The sequence below is a fragment of the Rhamphochromis sp. 'chilingali' genome (assembly GCF_963969265.1).
Source record: "Rhamphochromis sp. 'chilingali' genome assembly, chromosome: 7".
Lineage (NCBI taxonomy): Eukaryota > Metazoa > Chordata > Actinopteri > Cichliformes > Cichlidae > Rhamphochromis > Rhamphochromis sp. 'chilingali'.
The window spans coordinates 41,008,327-41,034,182 of NC_137934.1; the positions used below are offsets into that span (position 1 = coordinate 41,008,327).

Below are 25,856 nucleotides of genomic sequence, written 5' to 3' on the forward strand. Positions count from 1 at the left end.
TGTGCAGTCATACGACTTCAGGCTGCTATCAGATCATATCCTGATTTCTCAAGGACTGTCCCCCCATAATGATTGACTTCAGTTAGGGCAGATGAGTCAGAACAGCCAGTCGAGGCCATTGCAACATCCGGAGAGTGGACGACGACACAAAGTGGATATGTGCTGTGGACTTCGTTAACCTAATTGGGATTTTGGAGAGGCACTTTCACAGCCTGACGTGACCATCACGTATGTCTTCACATGTTTGAGAAGTGCACACACACAGAGATCATACTGTAACTCACTCCACAGAACACCTTTTATTTCAAAAGTCAATAAAAACAGTAACAATAAGACTTTACTACAGTTCAGACTTCTTTTCCTACCATGTTTAAGCAGCAGTGGAACAACTTTGGTGATACACAGACATAAACATACAAAGATAACTTAAATACATGACTTTTTTAAATACTTTGGTTGATTATCTAAATATTCACAGGTGCCCGTGATGCTCACGGTGAAGCCACGTGGAAGGCACTGACATCTTCAAACACATTCGCAGACAGCCACATTTACACAAGTACATCAGGGCTTTTCATAAGTCTGTTACAGGGAGCAAAATTCAAGTTGTGACAAACGTTGGACAGACATGCTTTAAAGTGCTTCCTGTGATCTAAAGAAGATCGGGTGTCTCTCAGATGGAAAACAAGCAAACAAACCAGATGTGCCTGTTTGTAACAGAAACACTGTTAACCTGCCTGATTGGCTCTGGATGCTTGCTCTGTGCGGACGTATCGGCGGTCGTGGACAGTTTGCTCATACAGCCCCACATGAAGTGTGTGTGTGTGTGTGTGTGTGTGTGTGTGTGTGTGTGTGTGTGTGTGTGTGTGTGTGTGTGTGTGTGTGTGTGTGTGTGTGTGTGTGAGAGAGAGAGAGAGAGACATTCTGGAAAGTACAGAAATCAACCAGGTTGTTTTAGCGTTTGAAAAGCCTTTTAATGATCGGTCACGAGACACTGATTAGCTCCATTACAGCAGAGAGTTGCACCTCAACAAGCCTTTGAACAGGTTAAGACCTCTGATTATTGTGACCTGTGACCTCACAGCCCCCACAATTACAGGCAGGATTAGCAAAAAAAGAGACTAAATGCAAACATGTAAAAAAGGAGAAAGACATCAGGCTATAAAAGAAGCGCACACTGTAAAGTCGATTTGTCAAGTACTATCAGGTATTTGGTGATTTTAAACTAACGTCAGTAATAACCAGATATCGCTCAGTGGCCTGTATCCTTTAAAAAGACATAAAGAGTAGCCAAACATATAGTAAAGACTTGGAATAGAGAAATTAAATATATGTTTTACAGTTTTTGTAAGGTTTAACCCAATTCTAGGACTCTTGATGAGGAAACTTCGGTTATTTTCAGTCCATCGTCTGCCCACCACTTCGGACGTGAATATAAATAGAGTGAGAGGAAATGTTAGGACTTGGGTTTTTGCTATTTCGTGTACATATTTGAAACTGGGCACTGCTACACCTAACATTTTGGTTGCTCTGGTCCCTCATTACAAAACAGCAATGTAGTCGTAAAGCCTTTGGCCATCATCTCAGGACTAATTTAAACCCATTTAGCCCATTACACATCAACATTAAGGGTGTTTTACCAACTGTAACATGCAGCTGAACTTTTCTTATTCAGTCTTCCTAAAAAAGACTTCACACAGTTGGCATCGAAGACTTGGCTCATGAGCAGATTGCAGGCTTGTACAGCCTCCACTTTAATGAAACACAGAGGAAAACATTTAGGAAGAAATGCACTCATGTGCACACTCAGCAGTTTTCACAAAAGTCCTTCAGTTGGTCCATAAGACGTCCAAAGGCACGTAAAGAAGGTCAAATGTGTTTTTGGTTTCATGAGATCGATCTAGAACTGAAAGCGACTATCGAGCTACTGAGAAACATCAACAGGAACATCTTCGTCCAGACCAAGAGTCCACATCGCTCCGTTACAACTACTCGACAACACTGTAACTATGGGAACATGGGCTCATTTTTACCATTTGCCAAGCCTTTAATATCTGCACGTTTGCGTATTTCACCTTAGCGCCGCAGACAGCGGGAGACTTGGAAAGCCCCCCAGCCCCCTCCCACCCCTCACATTGTGACTGAACCTTTAGGTTTATTAAACGGCTGTCAGTCCAAAGTCCTGCCATTCTCCCTGCAGGGAGAATGGCAGCAGCGGCGTGACAGAGGACTGATCCATGACTCCAACGTTCACTGTGCTGTGATAGCCAACCAGCCAGTGCAGCTCAAAATTGAAAGCGATACTTAGGGGAGTCCGTTTGTTTGCATTCCATCCAAAGCAACAGAAGCTGACCCTCTCCTCTCTCTGTGGTAAAGTCTTGCTGAATGATGAGTTCGCAGTTCTGAGGCAACTGGAAACTTGCGACCTGCTCCAGGGGTGTCAGTGTTCAATCTGAAATTGCATGTGAGTCCAAAATTAAGACAAAGGGGGCCACAGAAAAGAGGTAAAAGGGTTCACTGAGTCGCCGACGAGTTCTCTAGGAATACATTGGTTCTGACAGGAATCCAGCTCACGCTGCAGCTTCAAATCCACATTAATGGCTTAAGTGTTTGATCAGTGAGCGGCAGGATAACCACTCCTGCGGAGGTCAGTGGGCAGATAGGACCAGGCCGCTGGATGGTGTTGAAGACAAGCCTTCATTCTTATATTAACAGGATTTAAACATCAGCCTGAGATCTCTTGGCTTCTTTTGAACGTTCCAGAGGGAGATTCAGAAAGACATCACTAACCCTCAAAGCCAAACTTTCTCATGATGGTGGGAGAAATCAGTTCAGGGGCTTGAAAGAAGATTCAATCAGTCCTGATTTAAAGTTTTAAATCCATATATTGTGCACAAAAATTAGAAGCAACAGTCATCTAAGGCGGGTATAATAAAAGTTGTGTACTACATCAAACTCTAATGCAATAACTATCAATAATACATTAAGAAACAATAAATAAATGGAGCAATAGATAGACTTGCTGTGGCTATTTGGAGGTTTTATCGAAGTCATCCAAAGCTGTGGGGGCTCCTGGGATTAATGGGAGAAGAGTCTTCTCTGCCAGTTTGGCCAATAAGCTGATAGAGCCTATGGCTGAGGTTCTGCACTTGACAGGTCCCCAGGACGCAACCCACCCGCATCAGTTTGGCATGGTGATGGTTGTGGTGACCCCCTCGTGAGTGGGCATGGCGACGAGCTCTCGGTGCCCGTCGCTCAACCTGCAAAGCCTCGGTGGACCGCACCCACGCCAAGGCCGGGGAGGCTGTCCTTGCTCCTGATGCCAGTCGCTGCTTCATGAATCCAGGCAGCCGGTTTGGGGATCGGCTCAAGGGTGAAGATGGGACCGTGCTGATAGTCTGGCTTTCTGCAGCGGGAGCGTTATCCTCTTTCTGGCCAATGAGTTTGTTGAGAACATCCAACCTGAGGAGAAAAGAGATGTCGGGTGAAAAGCTGTTCTACAGGAGTGAGAGGGATTCATACTGAAAGTGCACCAGAAACGTGAAACAACTCAAGATAGCATGAGAACATAGAGCAATACTAGCAGCTACACATAACTAAAAGTGTAAGCTAGAAGTTAATGTGTTATATTCTCAGCAGGTAGAATTGTGACGAGTTCACGAGACAGTTTTGCAGCTAGCATGCTAATTTGTGCTAACTAGAACTAGCTAAGCCGTCAGGAGTTTCTGTTTGTCCAGAAAATTCCAAAAATATCAACTGTGCCAATCACTGCCACGACTGTTAGCACGATCGAGGGCAATGCTAATTCTGCGGACATCTAATTATAGGTGCAATTTGGTAAATAAACATTTTATGCTAGCTTCTGAACACCGCACAGAGCATCCTTCAGCATCTATATCCTTCACAGGCCAAGTTAAGCTACAAACATGAAAGTTGTAAAGGATCACCCCATCCAACATGTAAAATGTAAAAAATCACACACTTTCTCAGAAACTATTGGCAAGATGGACAGCACCTCTTGTGTGATTGGTCCATCTGTACAAACAGGCTCGTGAGAATACACATGACACTAAATGATGTGTTAAGGTGTGCAGTGTGGCGGACCACTGGCTCAGACATTTTCAGCAAACAGCAGTGGCCGACTCGCCATCTGTTCTTTGTTTGACAAAAACAGTGGCTCCTTCGCTGACCTGTTAGCGCCATGTTTGCGTAGCACGGTGTGACTCAAAATCCCGAGAGAAGTAAAAAGAAACAATGACTGCTCGGTCACATTTCAGACTGTGGAATAGCTATGTTGGTCCACACACGACGCGGTGCTTGTACAAATAAAGGATGTAGGTGCCTTCGTATTTCTGTACCCGTTACCTGCTGGACTGCCCCTCTGTGTGACTATCAAAGTGATTTCTCTTTGGTTTTACAGCCTGTTGTGAAATACTGGTGTTTCTCACTGCTTGGTTTTGCTTTGGCACCAGTAAGGTTTGGGAGAAGATCGCTGTTTGGTGAAGAATATCTGGCGTCACAGTGTCAGCTACATCTGTTAAAGCCACAATTTTCATTTCCCAAAGTTGCCAGGATAAATATTTTGCTGTGACACTGGGCTTAACATCATGTTGTGCCTGGATGAACTAAAAAAGGTGGAATCTTTGCCAGAGGTTTACATTTAGGATTAGAATGAATCCATCTTTCGTGTTCGCCTTTCGAAGCAAAGATGGAAAAATGTTTCACCATTTTAATTATAAAACGTGTCTTCCACATGTGAAACGCTAACTCGTGTTATCTTCTCATGAACACTCCCTGCTGAGTTCTCCAAGACTTCACAGCCTGTGGTTGGTTTGAGACTCCTCCCAGAGACGCTAAGTGCAGCTGCTGGCTCACTGTTGGCAGAGCCGGTCGCCTTTAGAGGACCTGCTATCCAACAGTGGCGATGGCTGAATAAATAGTTGCATAATGGTAGGCCGCAGACGGAGGAAAGCACTATTTCCAGGACAGGCCGCAGTCTGCCACAGTGCCACATCATCAAGTTACACCCACATGGTCTGCACGGTGAACGCTTAAAGCTTATTTGCATAGCTGCAGCGGTGGCCCCACAACAGATCTCATAAACGCATTTACACAACCCAATGACAGGATGTATAGTTTGTATATTTCCATACGGATACTTACTGTAACCCACAGCATTTTCATTGTTTCAGGCTGGTTTTCACAGCAGTGATAATGGATGTGACTGATGAGAGTCTATAGCAGCTGTAATCTGTGGTGCTCATGACTCTTTCTGTTTGTATCCTGGATCCAGGAGGTCAAAGGTTTAGCATAAGAACATCAATCTTTTCTGACTGGGGCTGAAAAATACACTCATGCAGCTGCCATGTGCAACGTTAAGGTGCTGCAGTGATGTAGGCAATAATAACTGCCTCACATCTAAGAAAAGCATCTGGTACCCCATGGCAACCCCCCCTTGCTTTTCCTGGTCAGTAATCCAGCTCTGTTTATTGTGCGCATTAATGAGGTAAAGGGGATTATGGAGCAACGCACCGCAGTGTAGGAAAAGCCTTGTGATCAATGACAGCAGTGCCTCCGATTCCCGAGCAAACCATCGGAGCACCTGGTGCACTTAGTTAATGGTCTTGAAAAATAAATATGTGCCGGGGAACAAGCGCTGCATTTTGGTTGGGCCAACATCACCTGCAGCTGGAACAATGCCTGACCTCCCTGCAGTCTAACCAGTCATACAGTGAAGGAGACCTTTGTGTTTGGCAGGAAATCAAAGACGTCCGGGCTTCTGGTTTCTGATGTGTTGCAATATCCCAAGTTTATGGCTTTCAGACACATTTGGCTGATGATTTCATAGGACCTAACAGTTAGATTAAAGGTGAAGCCAGTACCTGTAGATCAGCCGTGTTTCCTTTTCTTCTCTATTAATGACGACGAGCTGTATTAGTTGTTTTAGGAAGTCAAATCTGGGCTGAAGTCTCTGAGCAGATTTGGCCTCCCTGCAAGTCATAGTCTAATCTTAAATTCCAGCCACAGGTCTCATGGAGGGGAAACGAAACATAAACCCAACCCTGAGCCTTCCTAAGATTGGCCCGCAGTAATCCTAACACTTCAGATTTAAACCCACTACGTTTCAAACGTACACGTTTACAGATGTTTCAAAGGGAATCAGCCATCCGAGGATGAGGAGCGAAAGCTGACAGAAATCTCTGTCTCAATGAAACGAGCTGGGCACTTCCAGCTTTCTAACCCTGGGCTGTAATTTCTATTGTTCAAGCCTTTTTGGCCTCTGAATAAACTCCAGCTGGTGAATTACATGAACTGACAGATGCCAAGTTATAGTTCACAAACCACATAATTCTGATGGATGTAGACAAGACAAAAGGGTGGTTTCTCTTCCCCTCAGAAGCTGCTTTTATTTTCCAAATGCCTTTTGAGGAACTTAAACCACACACTGATCCTCTTACATGCATGTCTTCTACTCTTACATGACGTACAGTGCATTCATGTGCAGCGGCTCTCTGTGTGAGCAGAAACCTGCTCTTTAAGGATGCGAACGTTGGAATTTAGGTCTTAGACATTAATCCACAGCGGAATTCCTGCCGGCAGCCTTCTCAACTTCAGCCTGTGCTTGTGCAGATTTACCTTGATGTGCTTGTACTCTACACATACTCCACACCAGCCCTGAGCAAGTTCAGTGTTTACAACAGGCTGCAAATCAAAGTAGACGCATAAGAAGAAGCCTGGGTTGAGGCGCTAAATTTGAAATCATCCCAGAGGAATAAAGGTGGTTTAAAGAGATGCTCAGAATCGAAACATCAAATGTCTGGACCCCAAACCAAGAAACAGCAGAAAGGCTCCGGCCATGCTCTGTGAGGTGTTTTTCTCTGATAGTCATGTTGGTGCTCGGTGAAAACGCGACAATTCGGCCCTGAAATGTTCAGACAAACTTGCAGCCCAACTTATGCACACAGGCTGATCCAGACAAAGCCGGGGCCATCGAACAAAAGCCTGACCGCAAACCAGCTTCAGAGTCTTCAGTCTGCAAGCAATGAGCTGCTTCCCACTTCCAGAATCTGGACCTAAAGCCGCTTCACTCCTAAAGCCATGTTTAACTTGTCTGGCTGCAGACTATTTTCAACTACAAAAAAGATGTTATGTAAAATGATAATGAGGGGTATGTGTTGCCGTCTTATGCTTAACAAACAATTTCTCCTCGTTTGGAAAGCGCCTGCTTGGCATTGTTACATCTCTCTGTGTCCATATCAGGACACAGGGAGACAATATGGACACAAACACAGGACGTGGAAGGAATGACAGACATCTGAGCTCAAGAGTCCAACAGACAAAAACATGTGAAGTGGTGGTGTCTGCTGTTATCATGCTGTCAGCTGGTGACAGGAACCGAACAGGATGCGTTAGGAGGGTGTCGCAGTCGAGGTCTACAGCACGATAGAGCCCAGACTCTTTCCTTTCACCTGCACGTCTCTGTAAGTGGTCAACAACAGCTCAGACCTCCTCCACAGTACCTGCAGTGCTCAGCTGCAGACACTCGGGAGTCCATTTATCTGAGATAGTCTAAAAGACAGAAGTCATGAGGAAATGTGACTGTTCTTGTTTTGTTATCAGCTTTTTTAAGGCAATAAAACAATGTTTAATTAACTACACGGAGCTGGAACTGCAGCCTTGAACATTTGTAATGGAGCAGAGGACTGATGGGGGAGCCGGCCAGGTGCAAACAGAGCTGCCCCCCCCCTTCTCTGGGTTTCAGCAGCAGCCGTTTGTCCAGATGACAGAGACGGCCACAGGAGCGCTTTCCCACCTGGAGGAAAGTTCCACCCTCGGATCCTCTTACACTGGGTTAGATTCAAGTGCGTTTTCACATCATGGGAAACAGCAGCTTCTTCCACGGCGCTCGCTTTAAAACTGCAGAATCAGCGCTGGCACAGAGTTACGGCTCCACACCCAACCAGAAGAGGTCGCCCTTCACTGTACCTCATCCTCAACTATGCAACCCGGCACACTTACTGCCACTGTGACGAGCTCCCTGCCTCTGACCGGGTGGACGTCTGTTTGCTGCCTCGTGTCTAATGAGATCCTGCTCTGACACCAAAAGAGTGGAAAAGTACAGGTGCCATTCATCCCCTCACAATATCCTTTACAATGACCCGTGATGGTGTCTACGACTGGGCTATTCAGAATGACAAACTGGTTTTCCCACCTTTGGAAATGACATTTTCCCTGCTTGATGTCAGGGAGACCAAAGCAAACAAAAGCCCATATGTCAGTGGTTCATCATGTGACACCGAGACATAAGGCAAGAAGAGCTGGGACTAAGGCGACGTTTGGGGCTTTAGAAACATCTGAATTGTTTATAGAAAACAAGCTGAGGCGCAGTTAACTCACTTTAGTCATGTTTCAGTGGCAGGGTTAAATGTAGGTCAAAGGTCACCTACAGCTCAGGTGTAATTTCTCATCATCTCCTTCATAACTGCAAAGATCATTTCGCCTTCTAAAAACACTGAACTCACGCAGCTCTGTGGATTTCTGTGGGCTTTGACCGAGATACACTCCGTGTGGATGTGGAGCAGCAAAGATAAAGCCACAGCCTTCAAGTGTCCACTATCTACTGTCAGGCTGACACGCGTTTACACACACCAACCCTCGTGATTCAAGTTTCGCAGTGTGCGTCAGACTCACAGAAGAGTAAATATCAGCGTGTCTTTATTGTGAACTTTAGAGCACGTTATTTATCTCTGTTAGAAAAACGTTCCCAGCGAGAATATGACGCGAATAAAAACAGTGAGAAGTGTTTGAACTAAACGACGACGGGAAAGTGACGACGCTGATGTTTCTGCCCGATGCAGTGCAGCTATGAACAGCAAGATTTCAGAGGCTCCAGCTGCCTTCTTCGCTCCTCTCAGACAGCAGAGTTGCTCTGTAGGCACTAAAGTAGCACTAATACAGCAGCAGCGCAGCGGTGTGTCCTACCTGTTCGTGCCCGGTCTCTCCTCAGCCGGCAAAGCCTGCTGGAGGGAAAGCAGGCTGATGCAATACACAGTCAGCGGGAAAAAGAACCGCATCTCCGGGCCGACTCCAACTTTACACCCTCTTTCTGGGTAGGAGGGGGCGAAGTGACGGACTGGGTGAAGGTTAAATCCCAGGAGTGGGAGGAAAAATAAATAAATAAATAAATAAATAAAAAGTGTGATAATGTGTCCAAGATGGGCGGATTGGAGACTGCAGATGGAACCTTTAGGGGGAAAGTAAATAATGGGTCAATCTGCTGCTAATAAAACCAACATATATTTTAAAAAGCACGACAGTGTGAACGTCTACTCATAGCACCAGTCAAACTGATGCACCAAGAACTTTACATTATGCTGAAAAAATGTCCCAAAACGGCAAAATCCATAAAGTCACCGTGAAGTCCTGCCTGCTGTTTTATATTTGTTTTTATTTTACTTAAAAGAAGCAAAGACTAGTCTCACCTTTTAGGCAATTAGAGCTCAGAGGGAGGATTTAGTTCCCACGAATCCAAACGTGTTGGTCAAGATCAAGTTCTCCGGTTCTCTGAGCTCCGGGTGATATTGTGGGTTTAAATACTGAGAAGGCGGAGTTCACTGCCTCTATTCCTGGTGGGCAATTTTCAGAAAGGTGCTGGGAGGGTATAATATGCTAAACCCGGGAAATCCAGCGTTGATATGGTGCACAAACCCATCCCACTGCTAATCCTTTATCAACGAAAATCACAAGAAGCGCTCGCTTGTATTTGAGCCCCAGTTCTCATGTCCTTGTATAAAAGATGCTGCTGGATGTGACGAAGAACAGAGCCCTTACAGCTTTAAAGGTCCTAGAAGCTGAACACCAGACACCTTTATGTTAAACATCTGCTATCAGTACTTCAAAGCTAAAAGTGTCACCGTGAACTTAACGCACAGCTGTGAGCTAACAAGTAACCAGCACTAACACCATCACCCAGAACTCCATCTATCATAATCCGCCACGTGCACGCGCAGGAAAATGCCTCACGTTTGCATGAATTTCTCAAGCAGTCAAACCCTCCTCTTCACCTTATCACCGCCTCAGCCCGCGTGTGTGAAGCAGATAGAAGGAGATGCGGGAATCTTCAGACTCTCCGCTTCGCTGGTGAGTCAGGCTATCGAAGCGGCACTAACACGTTTTCCACACGTGAATATTTCCTTCACACACTTTATTGCTGCTGGTGTCTGTTCCTGGTAGGAAGCACGCGTGGTTTTATTTGGGTTATTCGGCAGATGCTGTAATTTTCGGTTGTATTTTGTAATCTCTTCCAGTTCTATGTCACAAGTCTGAACATGCATCCTACAACTCTGCAGAATGACTCAGATGAATCCTGTGGAGATTATTCCACCTCATGAGGCAGGACTGCTGTGCGTGTCCAAGTCCCCTCCTACTATTCTTTGTCGGCCTGATGCTAATTCATACACCTGATGCTGCCTCAGAGGCAGTGGCGCAACTTTCGTTTCCAAGAAGGCGCGATGAGAGCATCCACGTAAAGACAGAGACAGGGCAGAAAAAGCAGAGACTCCGCGAGGAATTCGGAGATGTAATGTTTGTTGTTTCGCCCTTTTGCTGATGTCAGAATCCTCTCAGGCTCATAACCTCTGCATCTAAATAAACACGGACACAGAAGAACACAATAAGCACTTGGACAGAAAGAGTGCGCATAGCTGCTTTTTGCAAATGCTTCCAGCTCAGCGTGTAGAATCTTCTCTCTGGATGCAAAATGTTTCATTCTGAAGACACAAGCTGGACATCATGACATGTTTGTGGAAAACATGAAATACTGCGAAACAAATCCTGAAAAATGTGTGCTAAAGACTCCTGCCCGAATCATCCCTGTACTTGTGGTTAGCACGCCGTCATTGCTTTTGTTTCTACTGTCTGTTCCTATTTTTAATGCTTTTTCAGTCATGAGAATAAAGTTGGTTTTCATTTCTTGTGGTTTTAAAAAGAGAAGCTTTAAATATGTCATGTCCAGTTTCATAGTAAGTAGATAAATCTTGAAAAGACTCGAAATGTCAAGAGAACAACAGCACGTTGTGCCACAAGGCTTTCAGTGTCAAAGATCACACAGGAAAATCAGATGACTCCAGCTGACTCTATGACTCTCCTGCACTGTAATCATAAGCCACGAGTTTCCATCTATTTTCTAACCGCTTACTTTATCCAGTTATGTGTCACCGAGGGGCTGCGGCCTATCCAAGCTACACCCTGGACAGGTCCATCAGGGGGCTGACACACAGAGGAGGCCAAGCACACAGGCACACACATCTACTGCCAACTTAGAAACACGCGTTAAACTAACAAACAGGGATGTGCACTTAGGGAGAAGACGGGAACCTGATCAAACATATGCAGGAACAAGGAGCACACAGCTCAGCTGCCCAGATTAGAGGATTAAAGGAGCCAGTGTCTCCCATACTGACCTCTCCTCATTGCCTCTCTGCTCAAGTCAGTTCAATTTTAATTATATAGAACCCAACATTCACCTCAGGGCGCTTTATATTGTAAAGTAGACCCTAAAACAACACATACAGAGAAAACTCGACAATCATATGACCCCCTATGAGCAAGCAGTTTGGCAACAGTAGGAAGGAAAAACTCCCCCAAGGTCTTAAATAATCAGGCCCCATCTTATCTTAATGACCTTGTAGTACCATATCACCCTATTAGAGCACTTCGCTCTCACACTGCAGGCCTACTTGTTGTTCCTAGAGTATTTAAAAGTAGAATGGGAGGCAGAGCCTTCAGTTTTCAGGCCCCTCTTCTGTGGAACCAGCTTCCAGTTTGGATTCAGGAGACAGACACTATCTCTACTTTCAAGATTAGGCTTCAAACTTTCCTTTTTGCTAAAGCATATAGTTAGGGCTGGACCAGGTGACCCTGAATCCTCCCTTAGTTACATCACAGTTTGCCTAGACTGCTGGGGAGTGCTTCTTCTTCATCCAGTTTTCTCACTCTCTGTGTTTATTCATCAGGTATTATTATTCCCTGGCTCTCTTCCACAGCCTGTTTTGTCCTGCCCCCGTAATGAATTGGTCGTGTTTCTGCAGTACATCCCACAGATGCTCAATTTCATTAACATTTAGGGACTTGTGAGGCCAAGTGAAGACACTGAAATCTTTGTCTCGATTGTGAAACCATTTCTGATTTCCTTGCGGTGAGGTAGAGCATATCCTCATGTTGGAAGAGGCTACTGCCATAAAGGTGTTTAGGAAGATGGTACATTTCAAAGTGTGATCGCAGCAGAACATTGTCCAGAGCCCCACGCTGCCTGCATACGTTTGGGAATGTCACATATCGCCCTGATAGAAAGATGTGATTGACTGGAGTCCATCAGCTTCTTTACTGGTCCAGCTGTGTGTGCTTCTTGAGGTTTTCCAGTAATCTGGGCTACAGTAACTCTTTTGTTGGATCGGAGCACATGGAGCATCTTTTGGTCCTCTTGTGCCTCACTGAGCCCGGGGCAGCTGTGGCACGGGGCATGTAAGAAGCTGATCACATCCTTTACTCACTTCCAGTACACCACCTTCAAGAACTGAGTGTTCAACTGACACTTAACATATTCCACCCTTAACAAAAGCTGCTGTAAGGAGACCGTCAGCAATAAAGAGTGTTTGAGAGGAGTACTGGTTGGCACCACTGGTCTCAACAGGCAAACTCAAAAGGAGAACATTGGAGACATGGTTGGAAGCATGACTTGGATGTTTCTGCTGGGTTTGGGCTATAATGTGCCGTGTGATCCCCGCCTGAAGTGCACTGTGAGGCTTATGTAGAGTGATATTCACTAAGACAGGTTCATTAGAGGTAGCTGCCAGCTTCGCACCCTCAGCAGTATCCCCTTACAGCTCAGCCCTGCTGTGATCGTGTTATAACACCATCAGAGCCGAAGCCTTGGAACGAGCTACAGCTGACTCCTTCATCCATCTGTGAGAAGATGTGTCTGCTCAGGTTATGGTTTAAACATTTCACTGTACCATCTTGCAGTCAGGTGAGGGACGTTCTGACCTTTCACCTCCTGTAATCAGAGCTGAGGTTAAGTCATCCCTATTAAATAGTGCATGTTGAATCTGCTCTAACCTTCACCCACAGTCTGCACCAACAGCAACTGCTTTGTGATGACACAGTGGTCCCTGAAATTCCCCCACGTAGGCAGATAGCAGTAACTCATTTATCAGTCAGACTGGCTGAGAAAACAAGCCACTGTTTACTGGCTCTGACACGCTTATGTAAGAGTTTTCTGGTGTGTGACAGCAGCCTGCGAATCGGCCCCGCTGGACTCTGAACACAGGCTTCCCACTTGGTTTGATCTCCCGGGCAGGAGCTGTCTTCACTTTTGTTTTAAGCTGCAATTAGCAAATATGAGAAGATGCACTGTGTCGCTGCCCAGAATGGCACAGGGCAGCTTTAAAGGAGCTGCTGTCTTTGAAACTCATCCAAACATGTGCTCAACTGATCAAAGATCTCGATGTCCGCTGATAATATGAAGCTTTGAACAGTTGCATGAACAGTAAAACTAATAAGTGTCACTACACTGGGCTCAAACAGTGGTCCTTAAAAAGCAACATTTCAAATGCACTGGAGCTCCAGAGCTGTAAGCATAGAGCCGTAGCTTTGTCTTTCCACGGAGATGATCACATGAGCTGTGGGATTGAGACAGCTAACCACAGTGCTGATAAATGGACGTGGTTACCATATCTGAGCAGCCTCGTCACAGCCACAGAGGATTTTATGGTTAGTGTCGTGTTATTAAGGACTTCATTGCATTCATGAGTTCAAGTTAGCACTGCAGAGGTGAATGGGAGTGGCTCAGTGTTCAGGTTTAAAAGGAAACACTGTAGCTTGTCTTTATGCTTTTATTCTTCTTAATAAATCGAGTCGCACTGATTCATGCACAAAAACAAGCCTGACAAAGCACTGGACCCTGCAATGTTCCAACAAACGTTACTGAAACAGGAGGAAGTCGTGAGTGTGTGGCTGTGGATTCATCTACTTTTTTTGCTTGCTAGCATCACTCTAAACTGCAGCGTACGCACACATTACCAAAGAAAACCTGCTTTTGATGACGGTCACCTAACAGCACTCACCGTGTCAGGCTCTGCTCAAAAACAGGACAAATCCAGTCGTGCTGGATCTCTGTACTGACATGGACGTAGAATGAGTCCACATCATTCCCAGCTCTGCCCATCATGGAGCACACAGACAGTCTGAGGTGCAACACGGAGACATCAGATGACCTTTATGTTTCAGTATTAATTCCTTCATCCTCCAGGAGCTGCCTGCATGCTCTCACCATGAAGCCAGGAGGAACCCAGCACGAGTGTCCTCTACCTGCAGGAGCATGGCTGTTTCAGGGGTTGCCTCATTGTTCCCCCTGTTCTTTATTTCATTAACTGATACCTAACTGATCACATCAACATCCCACAAGTTTAACTGACCGTTGCTACAAACGTGTTCCTTGAATTCCTTTGAACAGTTCACTTCACACTGATCAGTCACAGCTTTTACTCAACGACTCTGGTTGGGTGATTTTGGTGTGAATGTCTTTTGCCTCTTTTGTGTGTAAGCACCACTTGTGACTTAAATGTGGAGAAGCATAAACCCAAACAGACACACGCAGTTCTGTAAGCGTGTTTGTTTAAATGCTGAGCGCACCTTTCGGATGCACTGGTCCATAAACAGACCCTCGATGCTGCAGTGTCCCGGCTCTGGAGTGCGACGGCCTGTGATGCAAAACAAATTCATCGCCTGAGCAGACGGAGGCGAAGTCACTGAGCTGAAGGCCTGGGTACACAAACACACACCACCTGCAGCTCACTGTGCGGCCTCTCTGAGCGTGCGTGTTTCTGCTTCCTCGCGGCGCGTGATACAAAAACAGGGTTCCAGCCGAGCAGCGTGGGGTCATCCCCTGCAGTGAAACAGTCCACACCGTGTGGATTCTCCCTCCTACAGCCTTTAAACTAACAGGTGAAGCTGCTGTGTCACATATTATTCTTTGTTTTACAGTGTTTCTAGCTTTTCTCACTGAGCCAACACCAGCCACCCTGTGGTAGTCTAATGATTGCTGCCCCCTAGTGAAGCTCATGTTACATCAGCACAAGGCCCAGTGCAGCCTCTCCAGCTGTCCCTGAATACACTTTGGTGCTTCCCATGAGGACCAGCCTGACTTAACCCCTCCAAAATATGAACAAACATCGTTTACCAGCGTATCCAGACTCAGAAATAAACTTCAGATCAGGGTGTTGTCCTGGGTTTCAAGCAGAAGCTCTGTGAAGAATCGAAACGCAAACATTTTCCCATGTTGTGAGGTTAGCGTCCTCTTGGCTTGCTCAGTATTTGCATTGTTTGTTTTGAGATTGTGTACAAGCGAGTTTGTCCGAGCGGCCCGTTGTCTCTGTCCGAGCCTCTCGGTGCAGTTTGTTTGACATGGCTGCTCACCAGTGCACTGCTGCGTGGAGGGAGGGGGCTTACAGGACAGTGCAGTGGACAAATAAGCGATTGGATTTCATTGTGGGAAACATGATGGAGCTGACAAACTCCCACAGAGTCTAATAATGAAAGTCAGGTCCAAAACAGCATCTCTCAACAAACAGGAGTCAGACTGAGACTCTCCCTCTGATACCCGTAAACTTCAGGCTTGGGGAGGATCGTTCCCCGGCACATTTGCATCCATCTGTGATGGAAATGTCTCTCATGCATTCTTTAAAACCATTATTTGGAACGTTTTTCTTTTAATCTAACTCTAGTGCACGTAACAGTGTCCTGGTATGTCAGTGGCATTCAGTCTTAAATGTTTATTACCTTCAAAGTGTAGAATTCCAGGTCCAAGGTAAAGTTTCCAGTAACGGACCTTATATCCTACAAAACACCTTCCCAGGGCTTCAGGAAGCTTCCTTCTCTCAGCATGATTAACTTTAACAGACCGAACCTCCTTCAACATTATATGAGAAGCACTAGTTTAGATTAGAATTACTCTCTCATGACAAATATCGACTCACAAAAGTTGGGACGGGAACAACAAATGTGTGAAACAGTAGGTGGTACTGAAAGTGAACAGCTGAGGGGATATTTTGTATCTAATGAAACATTATTGGGTAAAAAAGACCATCGACAGGAATCAAAGTTTCACCAGTGCCCAAAACAGCACGTCTGTAATTACGGAGCGATCTCAGAATGTGGAGAAACATCGGGCACAAAACCGAAGTCCGTACTGGATGTCAGCGATCTTTGGCTCCTCAGGAGCTGCTGCCTTAAAACAGCCATGATTCTCTCATAGAGATTACTGCACTGGCTCAGAAATCACTGTCGCAAATGTAGGTTAAAATTCTATTATGGAAAGAAGTGGACATGATCCAGAAACACGCCGTGGAAAACATCCTCTGAACTAAAGAAGAGAGGCACCAGCAGGTCTGCGTGGCAGCTTTAAGGCACCCTCAGGTTTTGGAGATAAAGGTTTTATTTGTAGAGCATCTTTCAGGACAAACATCACAAAGTGCTTCAAAACAAAAAGTTAAGTCTGACCAGCTGAGTTTTAGCTGTTTTTTCAGAGAGACCACCGAGTCCACAGATCCCAACAGAGCTCGACAGTCTAGAAAAGCTCTGTCTGCTTTACCTTTCAGCCTCATGGGATGCACAGCCAGCAGGCACTGATCACATGACCTCAGGGAGCTGATCAAAGGTGCTGCCTGTCCACGAAGAGCTCTGAAAGTTACTCGAATCTTTAATGAAAAATGGAATCGGTGGTGAGTCAGTGCCGCTGGGTCACTGGTGTGACGTGAGAGTACGTAGAAGCAGGTGTGATGACCTAAACCCACGAACAACAGAGATTACACATGATCACGCAAAGCGAAAGCAGGGTCAAAGATTACCCCAAGGTTATCGAAAGGAGACCGAGAGTTTACATCACCTCTGCCCCAAATCTGTAGCAAACAAAGAGTTTAGTTCTTCAGTAAGTCGGAGAAACTTGTCAGCCGTGCGACTTCTGAGTGTAAGGACCTGATCTGCTCGTGTGTTCATCGTATGTTCAGATGTCAGCTTTGTCAGGGAGGACGCGCTCATTTCAGCAAGACCATGTTAAGTGTCTTCATTTCATCAAATTGAGATTGCCAAACAATCGCAGCGCGGGCCCTTCAGCATGCATAATGTGAAGAACAACAAGCAAAGATGCAGCCTATCAAATACGAGTGGGAGTGTGTGCATTAGGTGCTGCAAAGTAGACTCTGTTAACCTCATGCTGCATGCACTTGTACCCAAAACAAGCACAGCTTCAGGTTGGCCTCCTCTTTTCCTCTGTGCATGCACATCATATAGAAAAACTGCTTCCTCAGTGTGAGGTTGCAACACCACAGTGACCTTTCATCCTAACAGCTCCGTCTAAAAACAGTGTGAAAACCTGCTTTGGTCACTTAATTGTGCATCTCGTTTAAAATATGTAAGACGTAGATCTGCGTTATCTTCATGCTGTTTCACCTCCTTCACACTCCGTGTGCAGCTGTGTCATGCAGTCCATATTCAGGTCAGTGCTGCTCTATCTGACATTAGTTTGTGGTCATCTGCACAGCTGGGCTTTGCCCTGAATCTAACCCTGAGATGAGGAAACGGAGCCTGTTGCCAGGGTGACAGAGTCCATGACTCTAACGTCCTCACCGTCAGGTTCAACAAACTCTCAGTTTCTCCTGCAGCACCTGGAGCAGCTGTGTGATGTTCACTATATCCACGCTCCCTCCTCGTGCACACGTCCACAGTATCTCATGCTCGTCTCCAAACTGCTCCAGCTTCTCCTCCTGGTCACTGCACATCCCAGCTCAGCCTCCTGTTACATCATTGCACATCTGGCTACCCTTTTATAAACCTTCCCTTTCACTCTTGCTGCTATCCTTCTGTCACAAATCACTCCTGACATATCTCCACCCACTCCACCCTGCCTGCACTCTCTTCTTCACTTTTCTTGTGGATGGTTGACCCCAGGAAGTTAACCTCCTGTCTCCACCCCCTCTCCAGCTCTCTTCCACCTGCTGCATACTGTCACTACAGAGCATTAGGTTGTTTGTGAGCCTCCTCCACCTCATCAGTCAGCCTGTCAGTCACCACAGCAACAAAAAAGGCCCAACCCCTGATGTAAGCCCATCCCCATCTTGGAGCCACTTGTCACTCCCCCACACCTCACCACATCTTGTCCTGCACGCTGTGTCATACGTGTCCTCCACCACGCTCACATGCTTCTCTGCCACTCTGACTTCCTCCTGCAGCATCACAGTTCCTCTCTTGGCAGCCTATTGTCTGCTTTCTCTAGATCCACAAAGACACAGTGAAACTCATTGTGGCCTTCTCTCTCTGTACTGCTTTCACTCAGCATGAAGCCAAACTGTGGCTCGCTGACGATCCCCTCTCCTCTAACTCCTCTAACCTTTTCCCCATATCGTTACGTTATGGCTCAGATCTATCCTCTGTAGTTACAGCAGCTCTGCACATCACACTTGTTCTTGCAGACTGGCAGCAGTACACTTCTTCTCCATTCCTCTCACTATTAAACAATCTGGTTAAAGTCCCCTGCCCACCTTTCTTTTGATGGACATAAGCACTGGTCAGATTTAGGTCTTCACACTACTAAGCACCTCTACATCGACAGATGTTTAGCTTCATTTGCTCAGCTGCAGTCTGAATTCCTGCTCTGCTCATTTATTTACAAATCAGGAATTCTGTTAAAGTCTTTCTCCCATCTGGATCAGCCCCCTGCTCACAGTGACTTTTATTATCAACGCCTAATCAGCCAGTTTACTACACGTTGTACACTTACAGCACCACAGCAGAGATGCTTGGTTAAGGACATGGAAGCAGAGACGCTTGATGGGCCAATGAAATGCCAGATTACAACTTACACAGTTCAAAGTCCTCCATCGTTTGCATTTCTGTAAAACGAAGCTTGGCAGCATTTGTCCGTCTATCTCCTCATTGTGTGATGAATGCAAAGCACTGGAAGGAACCCTTGGCCACCTTTTCTGGTCCTGTGCTACACTCAGGAGTTCCTGGGAGGAGATATTTACTGTCTATATCCTGATTTATGACTTTAGAGTAAAGCCAGGTGGTACAGCTGCAGTGCTAGGCTGCTCCCCGACGTCCCCTTCAGAAAGCCTTAATGTTTGGTGTGATTGTAGCTAAAAGACTGACTCTTAGAGCCTGGAATCACCATCTCCTCCCATGTTTAGTGTTTGGCATGTTTGCATATTGAGAGCTTCGTCGTCACTTTAAATTTTCTGAAATCTGCGGCCCTTTTCTCAATCATATTAACATCATTTGACTGCACTTGTTTATGTGAAACCACACCTCTGCTGGACTCTGACTCCTTGCTGGACTTGTTCCCCACATCTTCTGGACTCGGTGAACTCTCTAGCTTCACACAGAAGATCATCTTCTTCAGACTCCAGCATTGCTCCTGTACTTTTGATGTGGTCTGACTAAGCTGTGTGGGCTCTGTCTGTGCTTGGATGTTGTTTTCGAACTTCTTTCCTTTGTCTTGTGGGATTTTATGTAGTTTTAAATATAAAACCTCATAAACAAACATTTATAAAACTGCCCTTTCTTCTAGACATCTCCATGCCTCCACAGGTGCGTCATCTGTCCACCTGCCCATCGTCTTCATAGCTGCGCTCGTCCTTCATCCTTACTAAGCCTCTAAACCTTCTTATTCACTAACCTTCCTCGCTCTCTCGTTGTCTTCAGTCATCAGATCCTGATGAATGTTACCTGTAGGAGACGGGATCGGTCAGGGCCAGGTTGATTAGAACTGATGGGTTTATGATGGCACACATGCAGTGGCTGTGTGTGAACGCTGAAATGCTGCAAACAGGAGTAAAAACTTACCTGTGATGACCACTAGCTTAAAGTGGCTAATGCTAGCTAATGTGATAGCATGTTAGCACAACATGACCACTGAATAAGTGATCCTACTTGTCACATAGAAAGCTAACGACTCCATGTACTGATGTGCTGTTATTCTGTAATCACCTTGTGAAGCCACTGCGGGGATTGTACAGCAGAAATGACGCATTAGGCAAACTTGATTTAATGTTCACTGCAAAGGCCACTCAGACTGTTTTATATGGAGTTATCTAACAGTTTTATGGGGAACAGTAAGCTATGATTCAGCCTGATGACCATGAGTTGTAGTTTCTGTGTTATCAGGATGCTGGGGCCCATCTAGGGTTGCCAACCGTCCCTTAAGAATACGGAATCGTCCCGTATTTAGAAACAAAAGTACTCGTCCCGTATTGAGCTAATAAGGGACGCACTTTGTCCCGTAATACAGTGAGAATCAAAAGTAGTCTATAAATGTTAATGGATTTAACGCTTTGTTTGAAAACATAATTCCCAGCCCATCTCCTGCTCTGTGACCAATGAGCTGACAGCACACTTAGCACGAGTATAACAATTCAGATTACCGCTTATCTCATTGGTCGAGGAAAGGTCGCGTGCGGAGAAGATACCGGAAGACAGCAGATGACCAGCATGGCCAACAGGAGACAAACACCGACACTGCGGCACAAGTCTGGGGCGACAGTACACCTTTGACCAACAGTGCTTGTTCCCCTCCTAGAAAAAAAAAAGGCTGCAAAAATACAGGGAGGAATGGGAAAATGAAAACACCTGGCTGGGAAAAGTGCGCGATAACACGTATAAAGCGCACTGCACTGTGGTAAATGGTAAATGGCCTGCATTTGTATAGCGCTTTTCTAGTCATTAAGGACCCCAAAGCGCTTCACACTACATTCACACACTGCCGATAGCAGCTACATTGTAGCCACAGCTGCCCTGGCGCACTGACAGAGTGCGTGCCGGCGCACTTTTTCCATTTGCCATGGTGGACTGACTGACGTTAAGCAGCATGCTTCTACTGGTGGGCACATGATGAATATGAGGAACCCTTGACCAATTTGTTGTCCACCAGGCCACGGCAGAAGCAGATATGGTATGTAAACCATATCTTTTCTTGGCCACAACACCAAGAAAAGCACAGTGGGGGGGACTGTGGAGAAGGCAAACGAACTCAACAACTTCTTCAACAGGTTTGACCAGCCCACAACCCCCCCACCCTCACCCTCACCTTCACTACAGAGTCCTCTCCCCACTCTCCTTCCTCCCTCGCTTCCCCCCCTTCCTGACACCATGACACCCCCCTCCTCCAATCCCTCTCTCAGCAGCAAGACATCTCCCCCCCTCCCCTCCTTCCAATCGTCTCCCAGTGTCACAGTGGATCAGGTCAGGAGGCAACTGAGGAAGCTTCGCCCCAGAAAGGCAGCAGGCCCAGACAAGGTGTGTCCTAGGATGCTAAAGGCGTGTGCTGCTGAACTTGGGGAGCCGCTACAACGAGTCTTCAACCTCAGTCTGCGACTGGGGAGAGTGCCCGCCCTATGGAAGACATCCTGCATCGTCCCGGTCCCCAAAAAGAACCGGCCCAATGAGCTGAATGACTTCCGACCGGTGGCACTGACGTCACATCTTATGAAGACTCTAGAGCGGCTCTTCCTCAACTTCCTCCGACCACAGGTACAACATGCCCAGGACCCACTACAGTTTGCATACAAGGCGGGTGTCGGAGTGGAGGATGCCATCCTGTACCTCCTACACAGAGCCCACTCACACCTGGATGGGGGAAAAGGCACGGTCAGGATCCTGTTTCTTGACTTTTCCAGTGCCTTTAATACCATCCGGCCCTGTATGCTTCAGGAAAAACTGAACAGGATGGAGGTGGACCCCTGCCTGGTGGCTTGGATCTCCGACTACCTCACCGACAGACCACAGTACGTCAGGCTGAAGGACATCACGTCTGACACTGTGGTCAGCAGCACAGGAGCACCACAGGGAACTGTGCTGTCCCCTCTTCTCTTCACCCTGTACACCTCTGACTTCTGCTACAACTCTGAATTATGCCACATTCAGAAGTTTGCAGATGACACGGCCATCATGGGGTGTATCTGGGATGATCAGGAAGAGGAGTACAGAAGTCTGGTGAGGAACTTTGTCGCATGGAGTCACACAAACCACCTGCAACTCAACACCTCAAAGACTAAGGAACTGGTTGTGGACTTCGGGAGGTCCAGAGAAGGTCCACTGCCGGTTCAGATAGAGGGGGAGGAGGTGGAGGTGGTCAACAAGTACAAGTACCTCGGGCTGTGGGTGGACAATAAACTGGACTGGTCATGCAACACAGAGCACCTGTATAAAAAAGCCCAAAGCCGACTGTACTTCCTCAGGAGGCTGAGGTCTTTTAACATCTGCAGGAAGCTCCTGAGGATGTTTTACCAGTCGGTGGTTGCTGGAGTACTTTTCTATGCTGTGGTGTGCTGGGGGAGCAGCACAGCAAAGAAGGACTCATCCAGGCTGGAGAAACTGATCAGGAGGGCTAGCTCTGTGGTCGGCATGAAGCTGGACACTCTGGTGACAGTGGCAGAGAAAAGGACATTAAAGAAACTGATGGACATTATGGACAATGCTGGGCATCCTCTGCACACGGCCATAAACAACCAGAAGAGTCTGTTCAGTGACAGGTTGCTTCTCCCCAAGACAAGAACTAACAGACTTAAAAACTCCTTTGTCCTTTCCTTTATTTTTTATTCCTATTTATTCTATTTATCCCCTTTGTATATTTTATTTATATTTGTCTCTGTATTTATATGTGTGTGTGTGTGTGTGTGTGTGTGTGTGTGTGTGTGTGTGTGTGTGTGTGTGTGTGTGTGTGTGTGTGTGTGTGTGTGTGTGTGTGTGTGTGTGTGTGTATATATATATAACAATTCTGTAACTGTAACTTCGGTCGTTGCTGTGCTTTTTTTGGAAGTCGAATTTCCCAGAGGAACCCACCCGAGGGATTAATAAAGTTCTATCTTATCTTATCTTATCTTATCTTATCTTATCTTATCTTATCTTATCTTATCTTATCTTATCTTATCTTATCTTAAACATTGTTGTTGTTGTTTTTAAACCCTCTGGTTAAGATTAATATGGGCATGTGCAGTGAATATTAGCGCTATGTGGCCAGAAGTGTGATAATATACTTTATTTTGTGTAATAAACAACTGCAAGGATAGATGATTACAACAAATAGATGACTAATACATAAAAGTAATACATAGATGAATAATGATGATGAGTTAAGATGCGTAATCATGGGAACAAGCGGGTTTACAAACGGGAGCAGCTGATTAGCTTCAGAAAAGCTGAAATAATACCTCAACTGAAGCCACAAAGCCCGAATAAGTTGACACAGAAGAGACTTCAGTTTCAAGGCAAGGCAGAGATCCTTCCTTCCCACAGTGATTGTGGTCTTCAACAACTCTTTGAAGACTTGATTAGTCTGAGCTGCAACAACACCTAATTTCCCTCTGGGATTAATAAAGTATTACTGAATTGAATATATATAAAGAATACACATTATATTGAAAACATACATATACATGACCATAGTCATATCTCATCAGCATTGCTGAGGAATGTCCAAGACGCCTGAAGGAATTGCTGAAGTTGACAGAAGATGCTGCTGGAGTTGAGGGAGAGGCAGACATTGTGGAAGTCTACCTCCTCTTCTGTAATAATGTCATGTGTCTGTTTGAAGAAGTGGTGAAAAAACTGGAGAAGAATGTAACCACGTCTGTTGACCTCTATTCCATCATGGAGTGTTTCCTGAAAAGACTTCTTCAGAGAAGAGATGATGGGTTCTACGGGTACCTAACAAGACAAAAGCTCCAGCGTCTCTCGCCATCTGATGCTGATGGTGGCAGGCAGGAGTTTACAGCCTTCCTAGACACTGCCATCAGTTATGTCCGGAAGCGGTTTGACTTTTCAGAAGAAAACTGGCTTTTCCACCTGCAGCCCGTCTCTCTAGCATCTGGGAAGATTTCCTTTGATGACATGGAGAAGATCATTGAACGGCTTCACCTGGCTGGCAGGTAAGAAGAAAACATTTGCCAGTGAAATGATAAACCATGTTTTAATAGTATTGATGGTTAAAAATAAACAAATCAATTGATAGATAACATATATAAATAAAACCATAATCATTAACTTTGTTTGGAGTGTATATACACACGCATGCAATCTTTTATACACTATTTTACAAATTCAAGGAGTTCATATACTTAATATAAGGATGGATAAATACATAATACATAAACTATACTTATTGTATTGTTTAAATGCTATACAACGTTATAAACATATACAATACATTTTTTCCATTTATTTACCACTGTAAATGTTCTATGTACCACTTAGGATTTAGGTCAACTTCTCATCTCTATTGGCAGGTTAAACATCTCTATGGATGAGCTTTATGAAGAGTGTGTCACTGCAACCAGCCTCCTGAAGCACCTCACCAAAGAACACCAGGAGAAGGAAAAGTGGCAGTCCAAGGGAACAGCAGAGAAGTGGATGGAAACTCTTCAGGCAGCTGACCTCCCCAATATGCAGGCTGTTGTATCCTCAGCATCCCATCTTCCACTGGGTTTGAGGAGAGGATTTTCTCTCTTATGAAGAATAAGTGGACTGATGTGCGGAACAAATGTTCTACTGAATTAATTAGAAGTGAGCTCATTGTCAGTCTAAATTATGATATGTCTTGCTCAGAGTTTTACTCTGCAATCCTGAACGACAAACAACTCCTAACTGCAGCAAGAGCTCAAAAAAACACAAATGGAAGAAGTAGTCTGTTTCCACCTAATGTAGCATTGAGCTTGAGTTCATGAGTTTGTTGTTGTTTTTTACTTCAACTTTCAGCTGCAGTCGAGGCCTTTGAGGCACAAATGTTGTGTTTGCAGGTGTTCCACAGACTTTTTTTGCACTTTTCTAATTGCACTAAATGTGCACTGTTACAAGAATGTTTTTCTTTCTATTGTTTTCTATTAATTTATATAATTTTAGGTTAAGCAGGACAGAGTTCTTTGTGTTAACGTTGTCATTTTGTGTTAAAAATAAATGGATAAATGATCATTTGTTTCACATGTGTTCATATCACAAAGAATATGCATCTACTTAAATCAACTTCAAGTCAAATGGTTAAAAAAAAAATTTCACACACAAAAAGAGCTAAAAAAAATTCACCACACAGGGAAGGGTGAAGACAACTGGGTCGCCCGGCCCTGGCCACGAGGTGTCCCTTATTTATTTTTCAGGGAGTTGGCAACCCTAGGCCCATCTCATCTGATACATGTGGTTGCTTAAAAAGTAGCAACCTTAAAGAGTAAGGATGTATTCATTTAAGACATATTTGTGAATAAACTATATTCTGACACGACACTTTACTGAGTTCAGAAAAATGAGAATTATTGGACAGTTACAGAGCGGGTTTCATGACGAGTCACTTTCATGGCCCTCTGTAAGATCTCTGGAGTTTAGTGTTTAGGATGTGTGTATCCAAGTCTCTAATTATTCAGTTATGATCTTTTTTTGTTTGTTTGCTTTTCATCTGTTGAGTCAAAGTCCCAGATTATCAAATAAAAAGTGGACTGGCCCCTCACAACCTGGATTTCCCTGGAATGATTCGCAGGACACACCTGAGGAGAAAAACAGAAAGAGTGTTTGTATGAAAGGGTGTGAGTGGGTGAATGAGGCATGTTGCAGAAAAGGCTTTGAGTGCTCATGCAGAGAGAACACGAGCACTGTACAAGATCCCGTCCATTTAATGCTTACTGTAGTAAATGCATGGAATATTTTTCCTGTTTATAGTCGTTCATCCTCGGTGTTATGGGTACAAACACTCAGTTACAACTCAGCAAGCAGCAGTTTGGTGTACATACAATATTTGGCCACATTACCTTTGTGTATGCAGAGCT

The 25,856-nt window shown here is 45.3% G+C and overlaps 1 protein-coding gene across 1 annotated transcript; it reads right to left on the reverse strand.

The window, feature by feature from the left end:
- Positions 1-292: 292 nt before the first annotated feature.
- adm2a (adrenomedullin 2a) lies at positions 293-9,970 on the reverse strand. The gene is made up of 3 exons (XM_080886838.1): positions 9,483-9,970; positions 8,983-9,244; positions 293-3,462 (listed from the first exon to the last, which is right to left on the reverse strand). Exons 2-3 carry the CDS (start codon positions 9,072-9,074, stop codon positions 3,051-3,053), a joined length of 504 nt encoding a protein of 167 aa, XP_080742964.1. The 5' UTR covers positions 9,075-9,244; positions 9,483-9,970; the 3' UTR covers positions 293-3,050.
- Between the last annotated feature and the right edge of the window lie 15,886 nt (positions 9,971-25,856).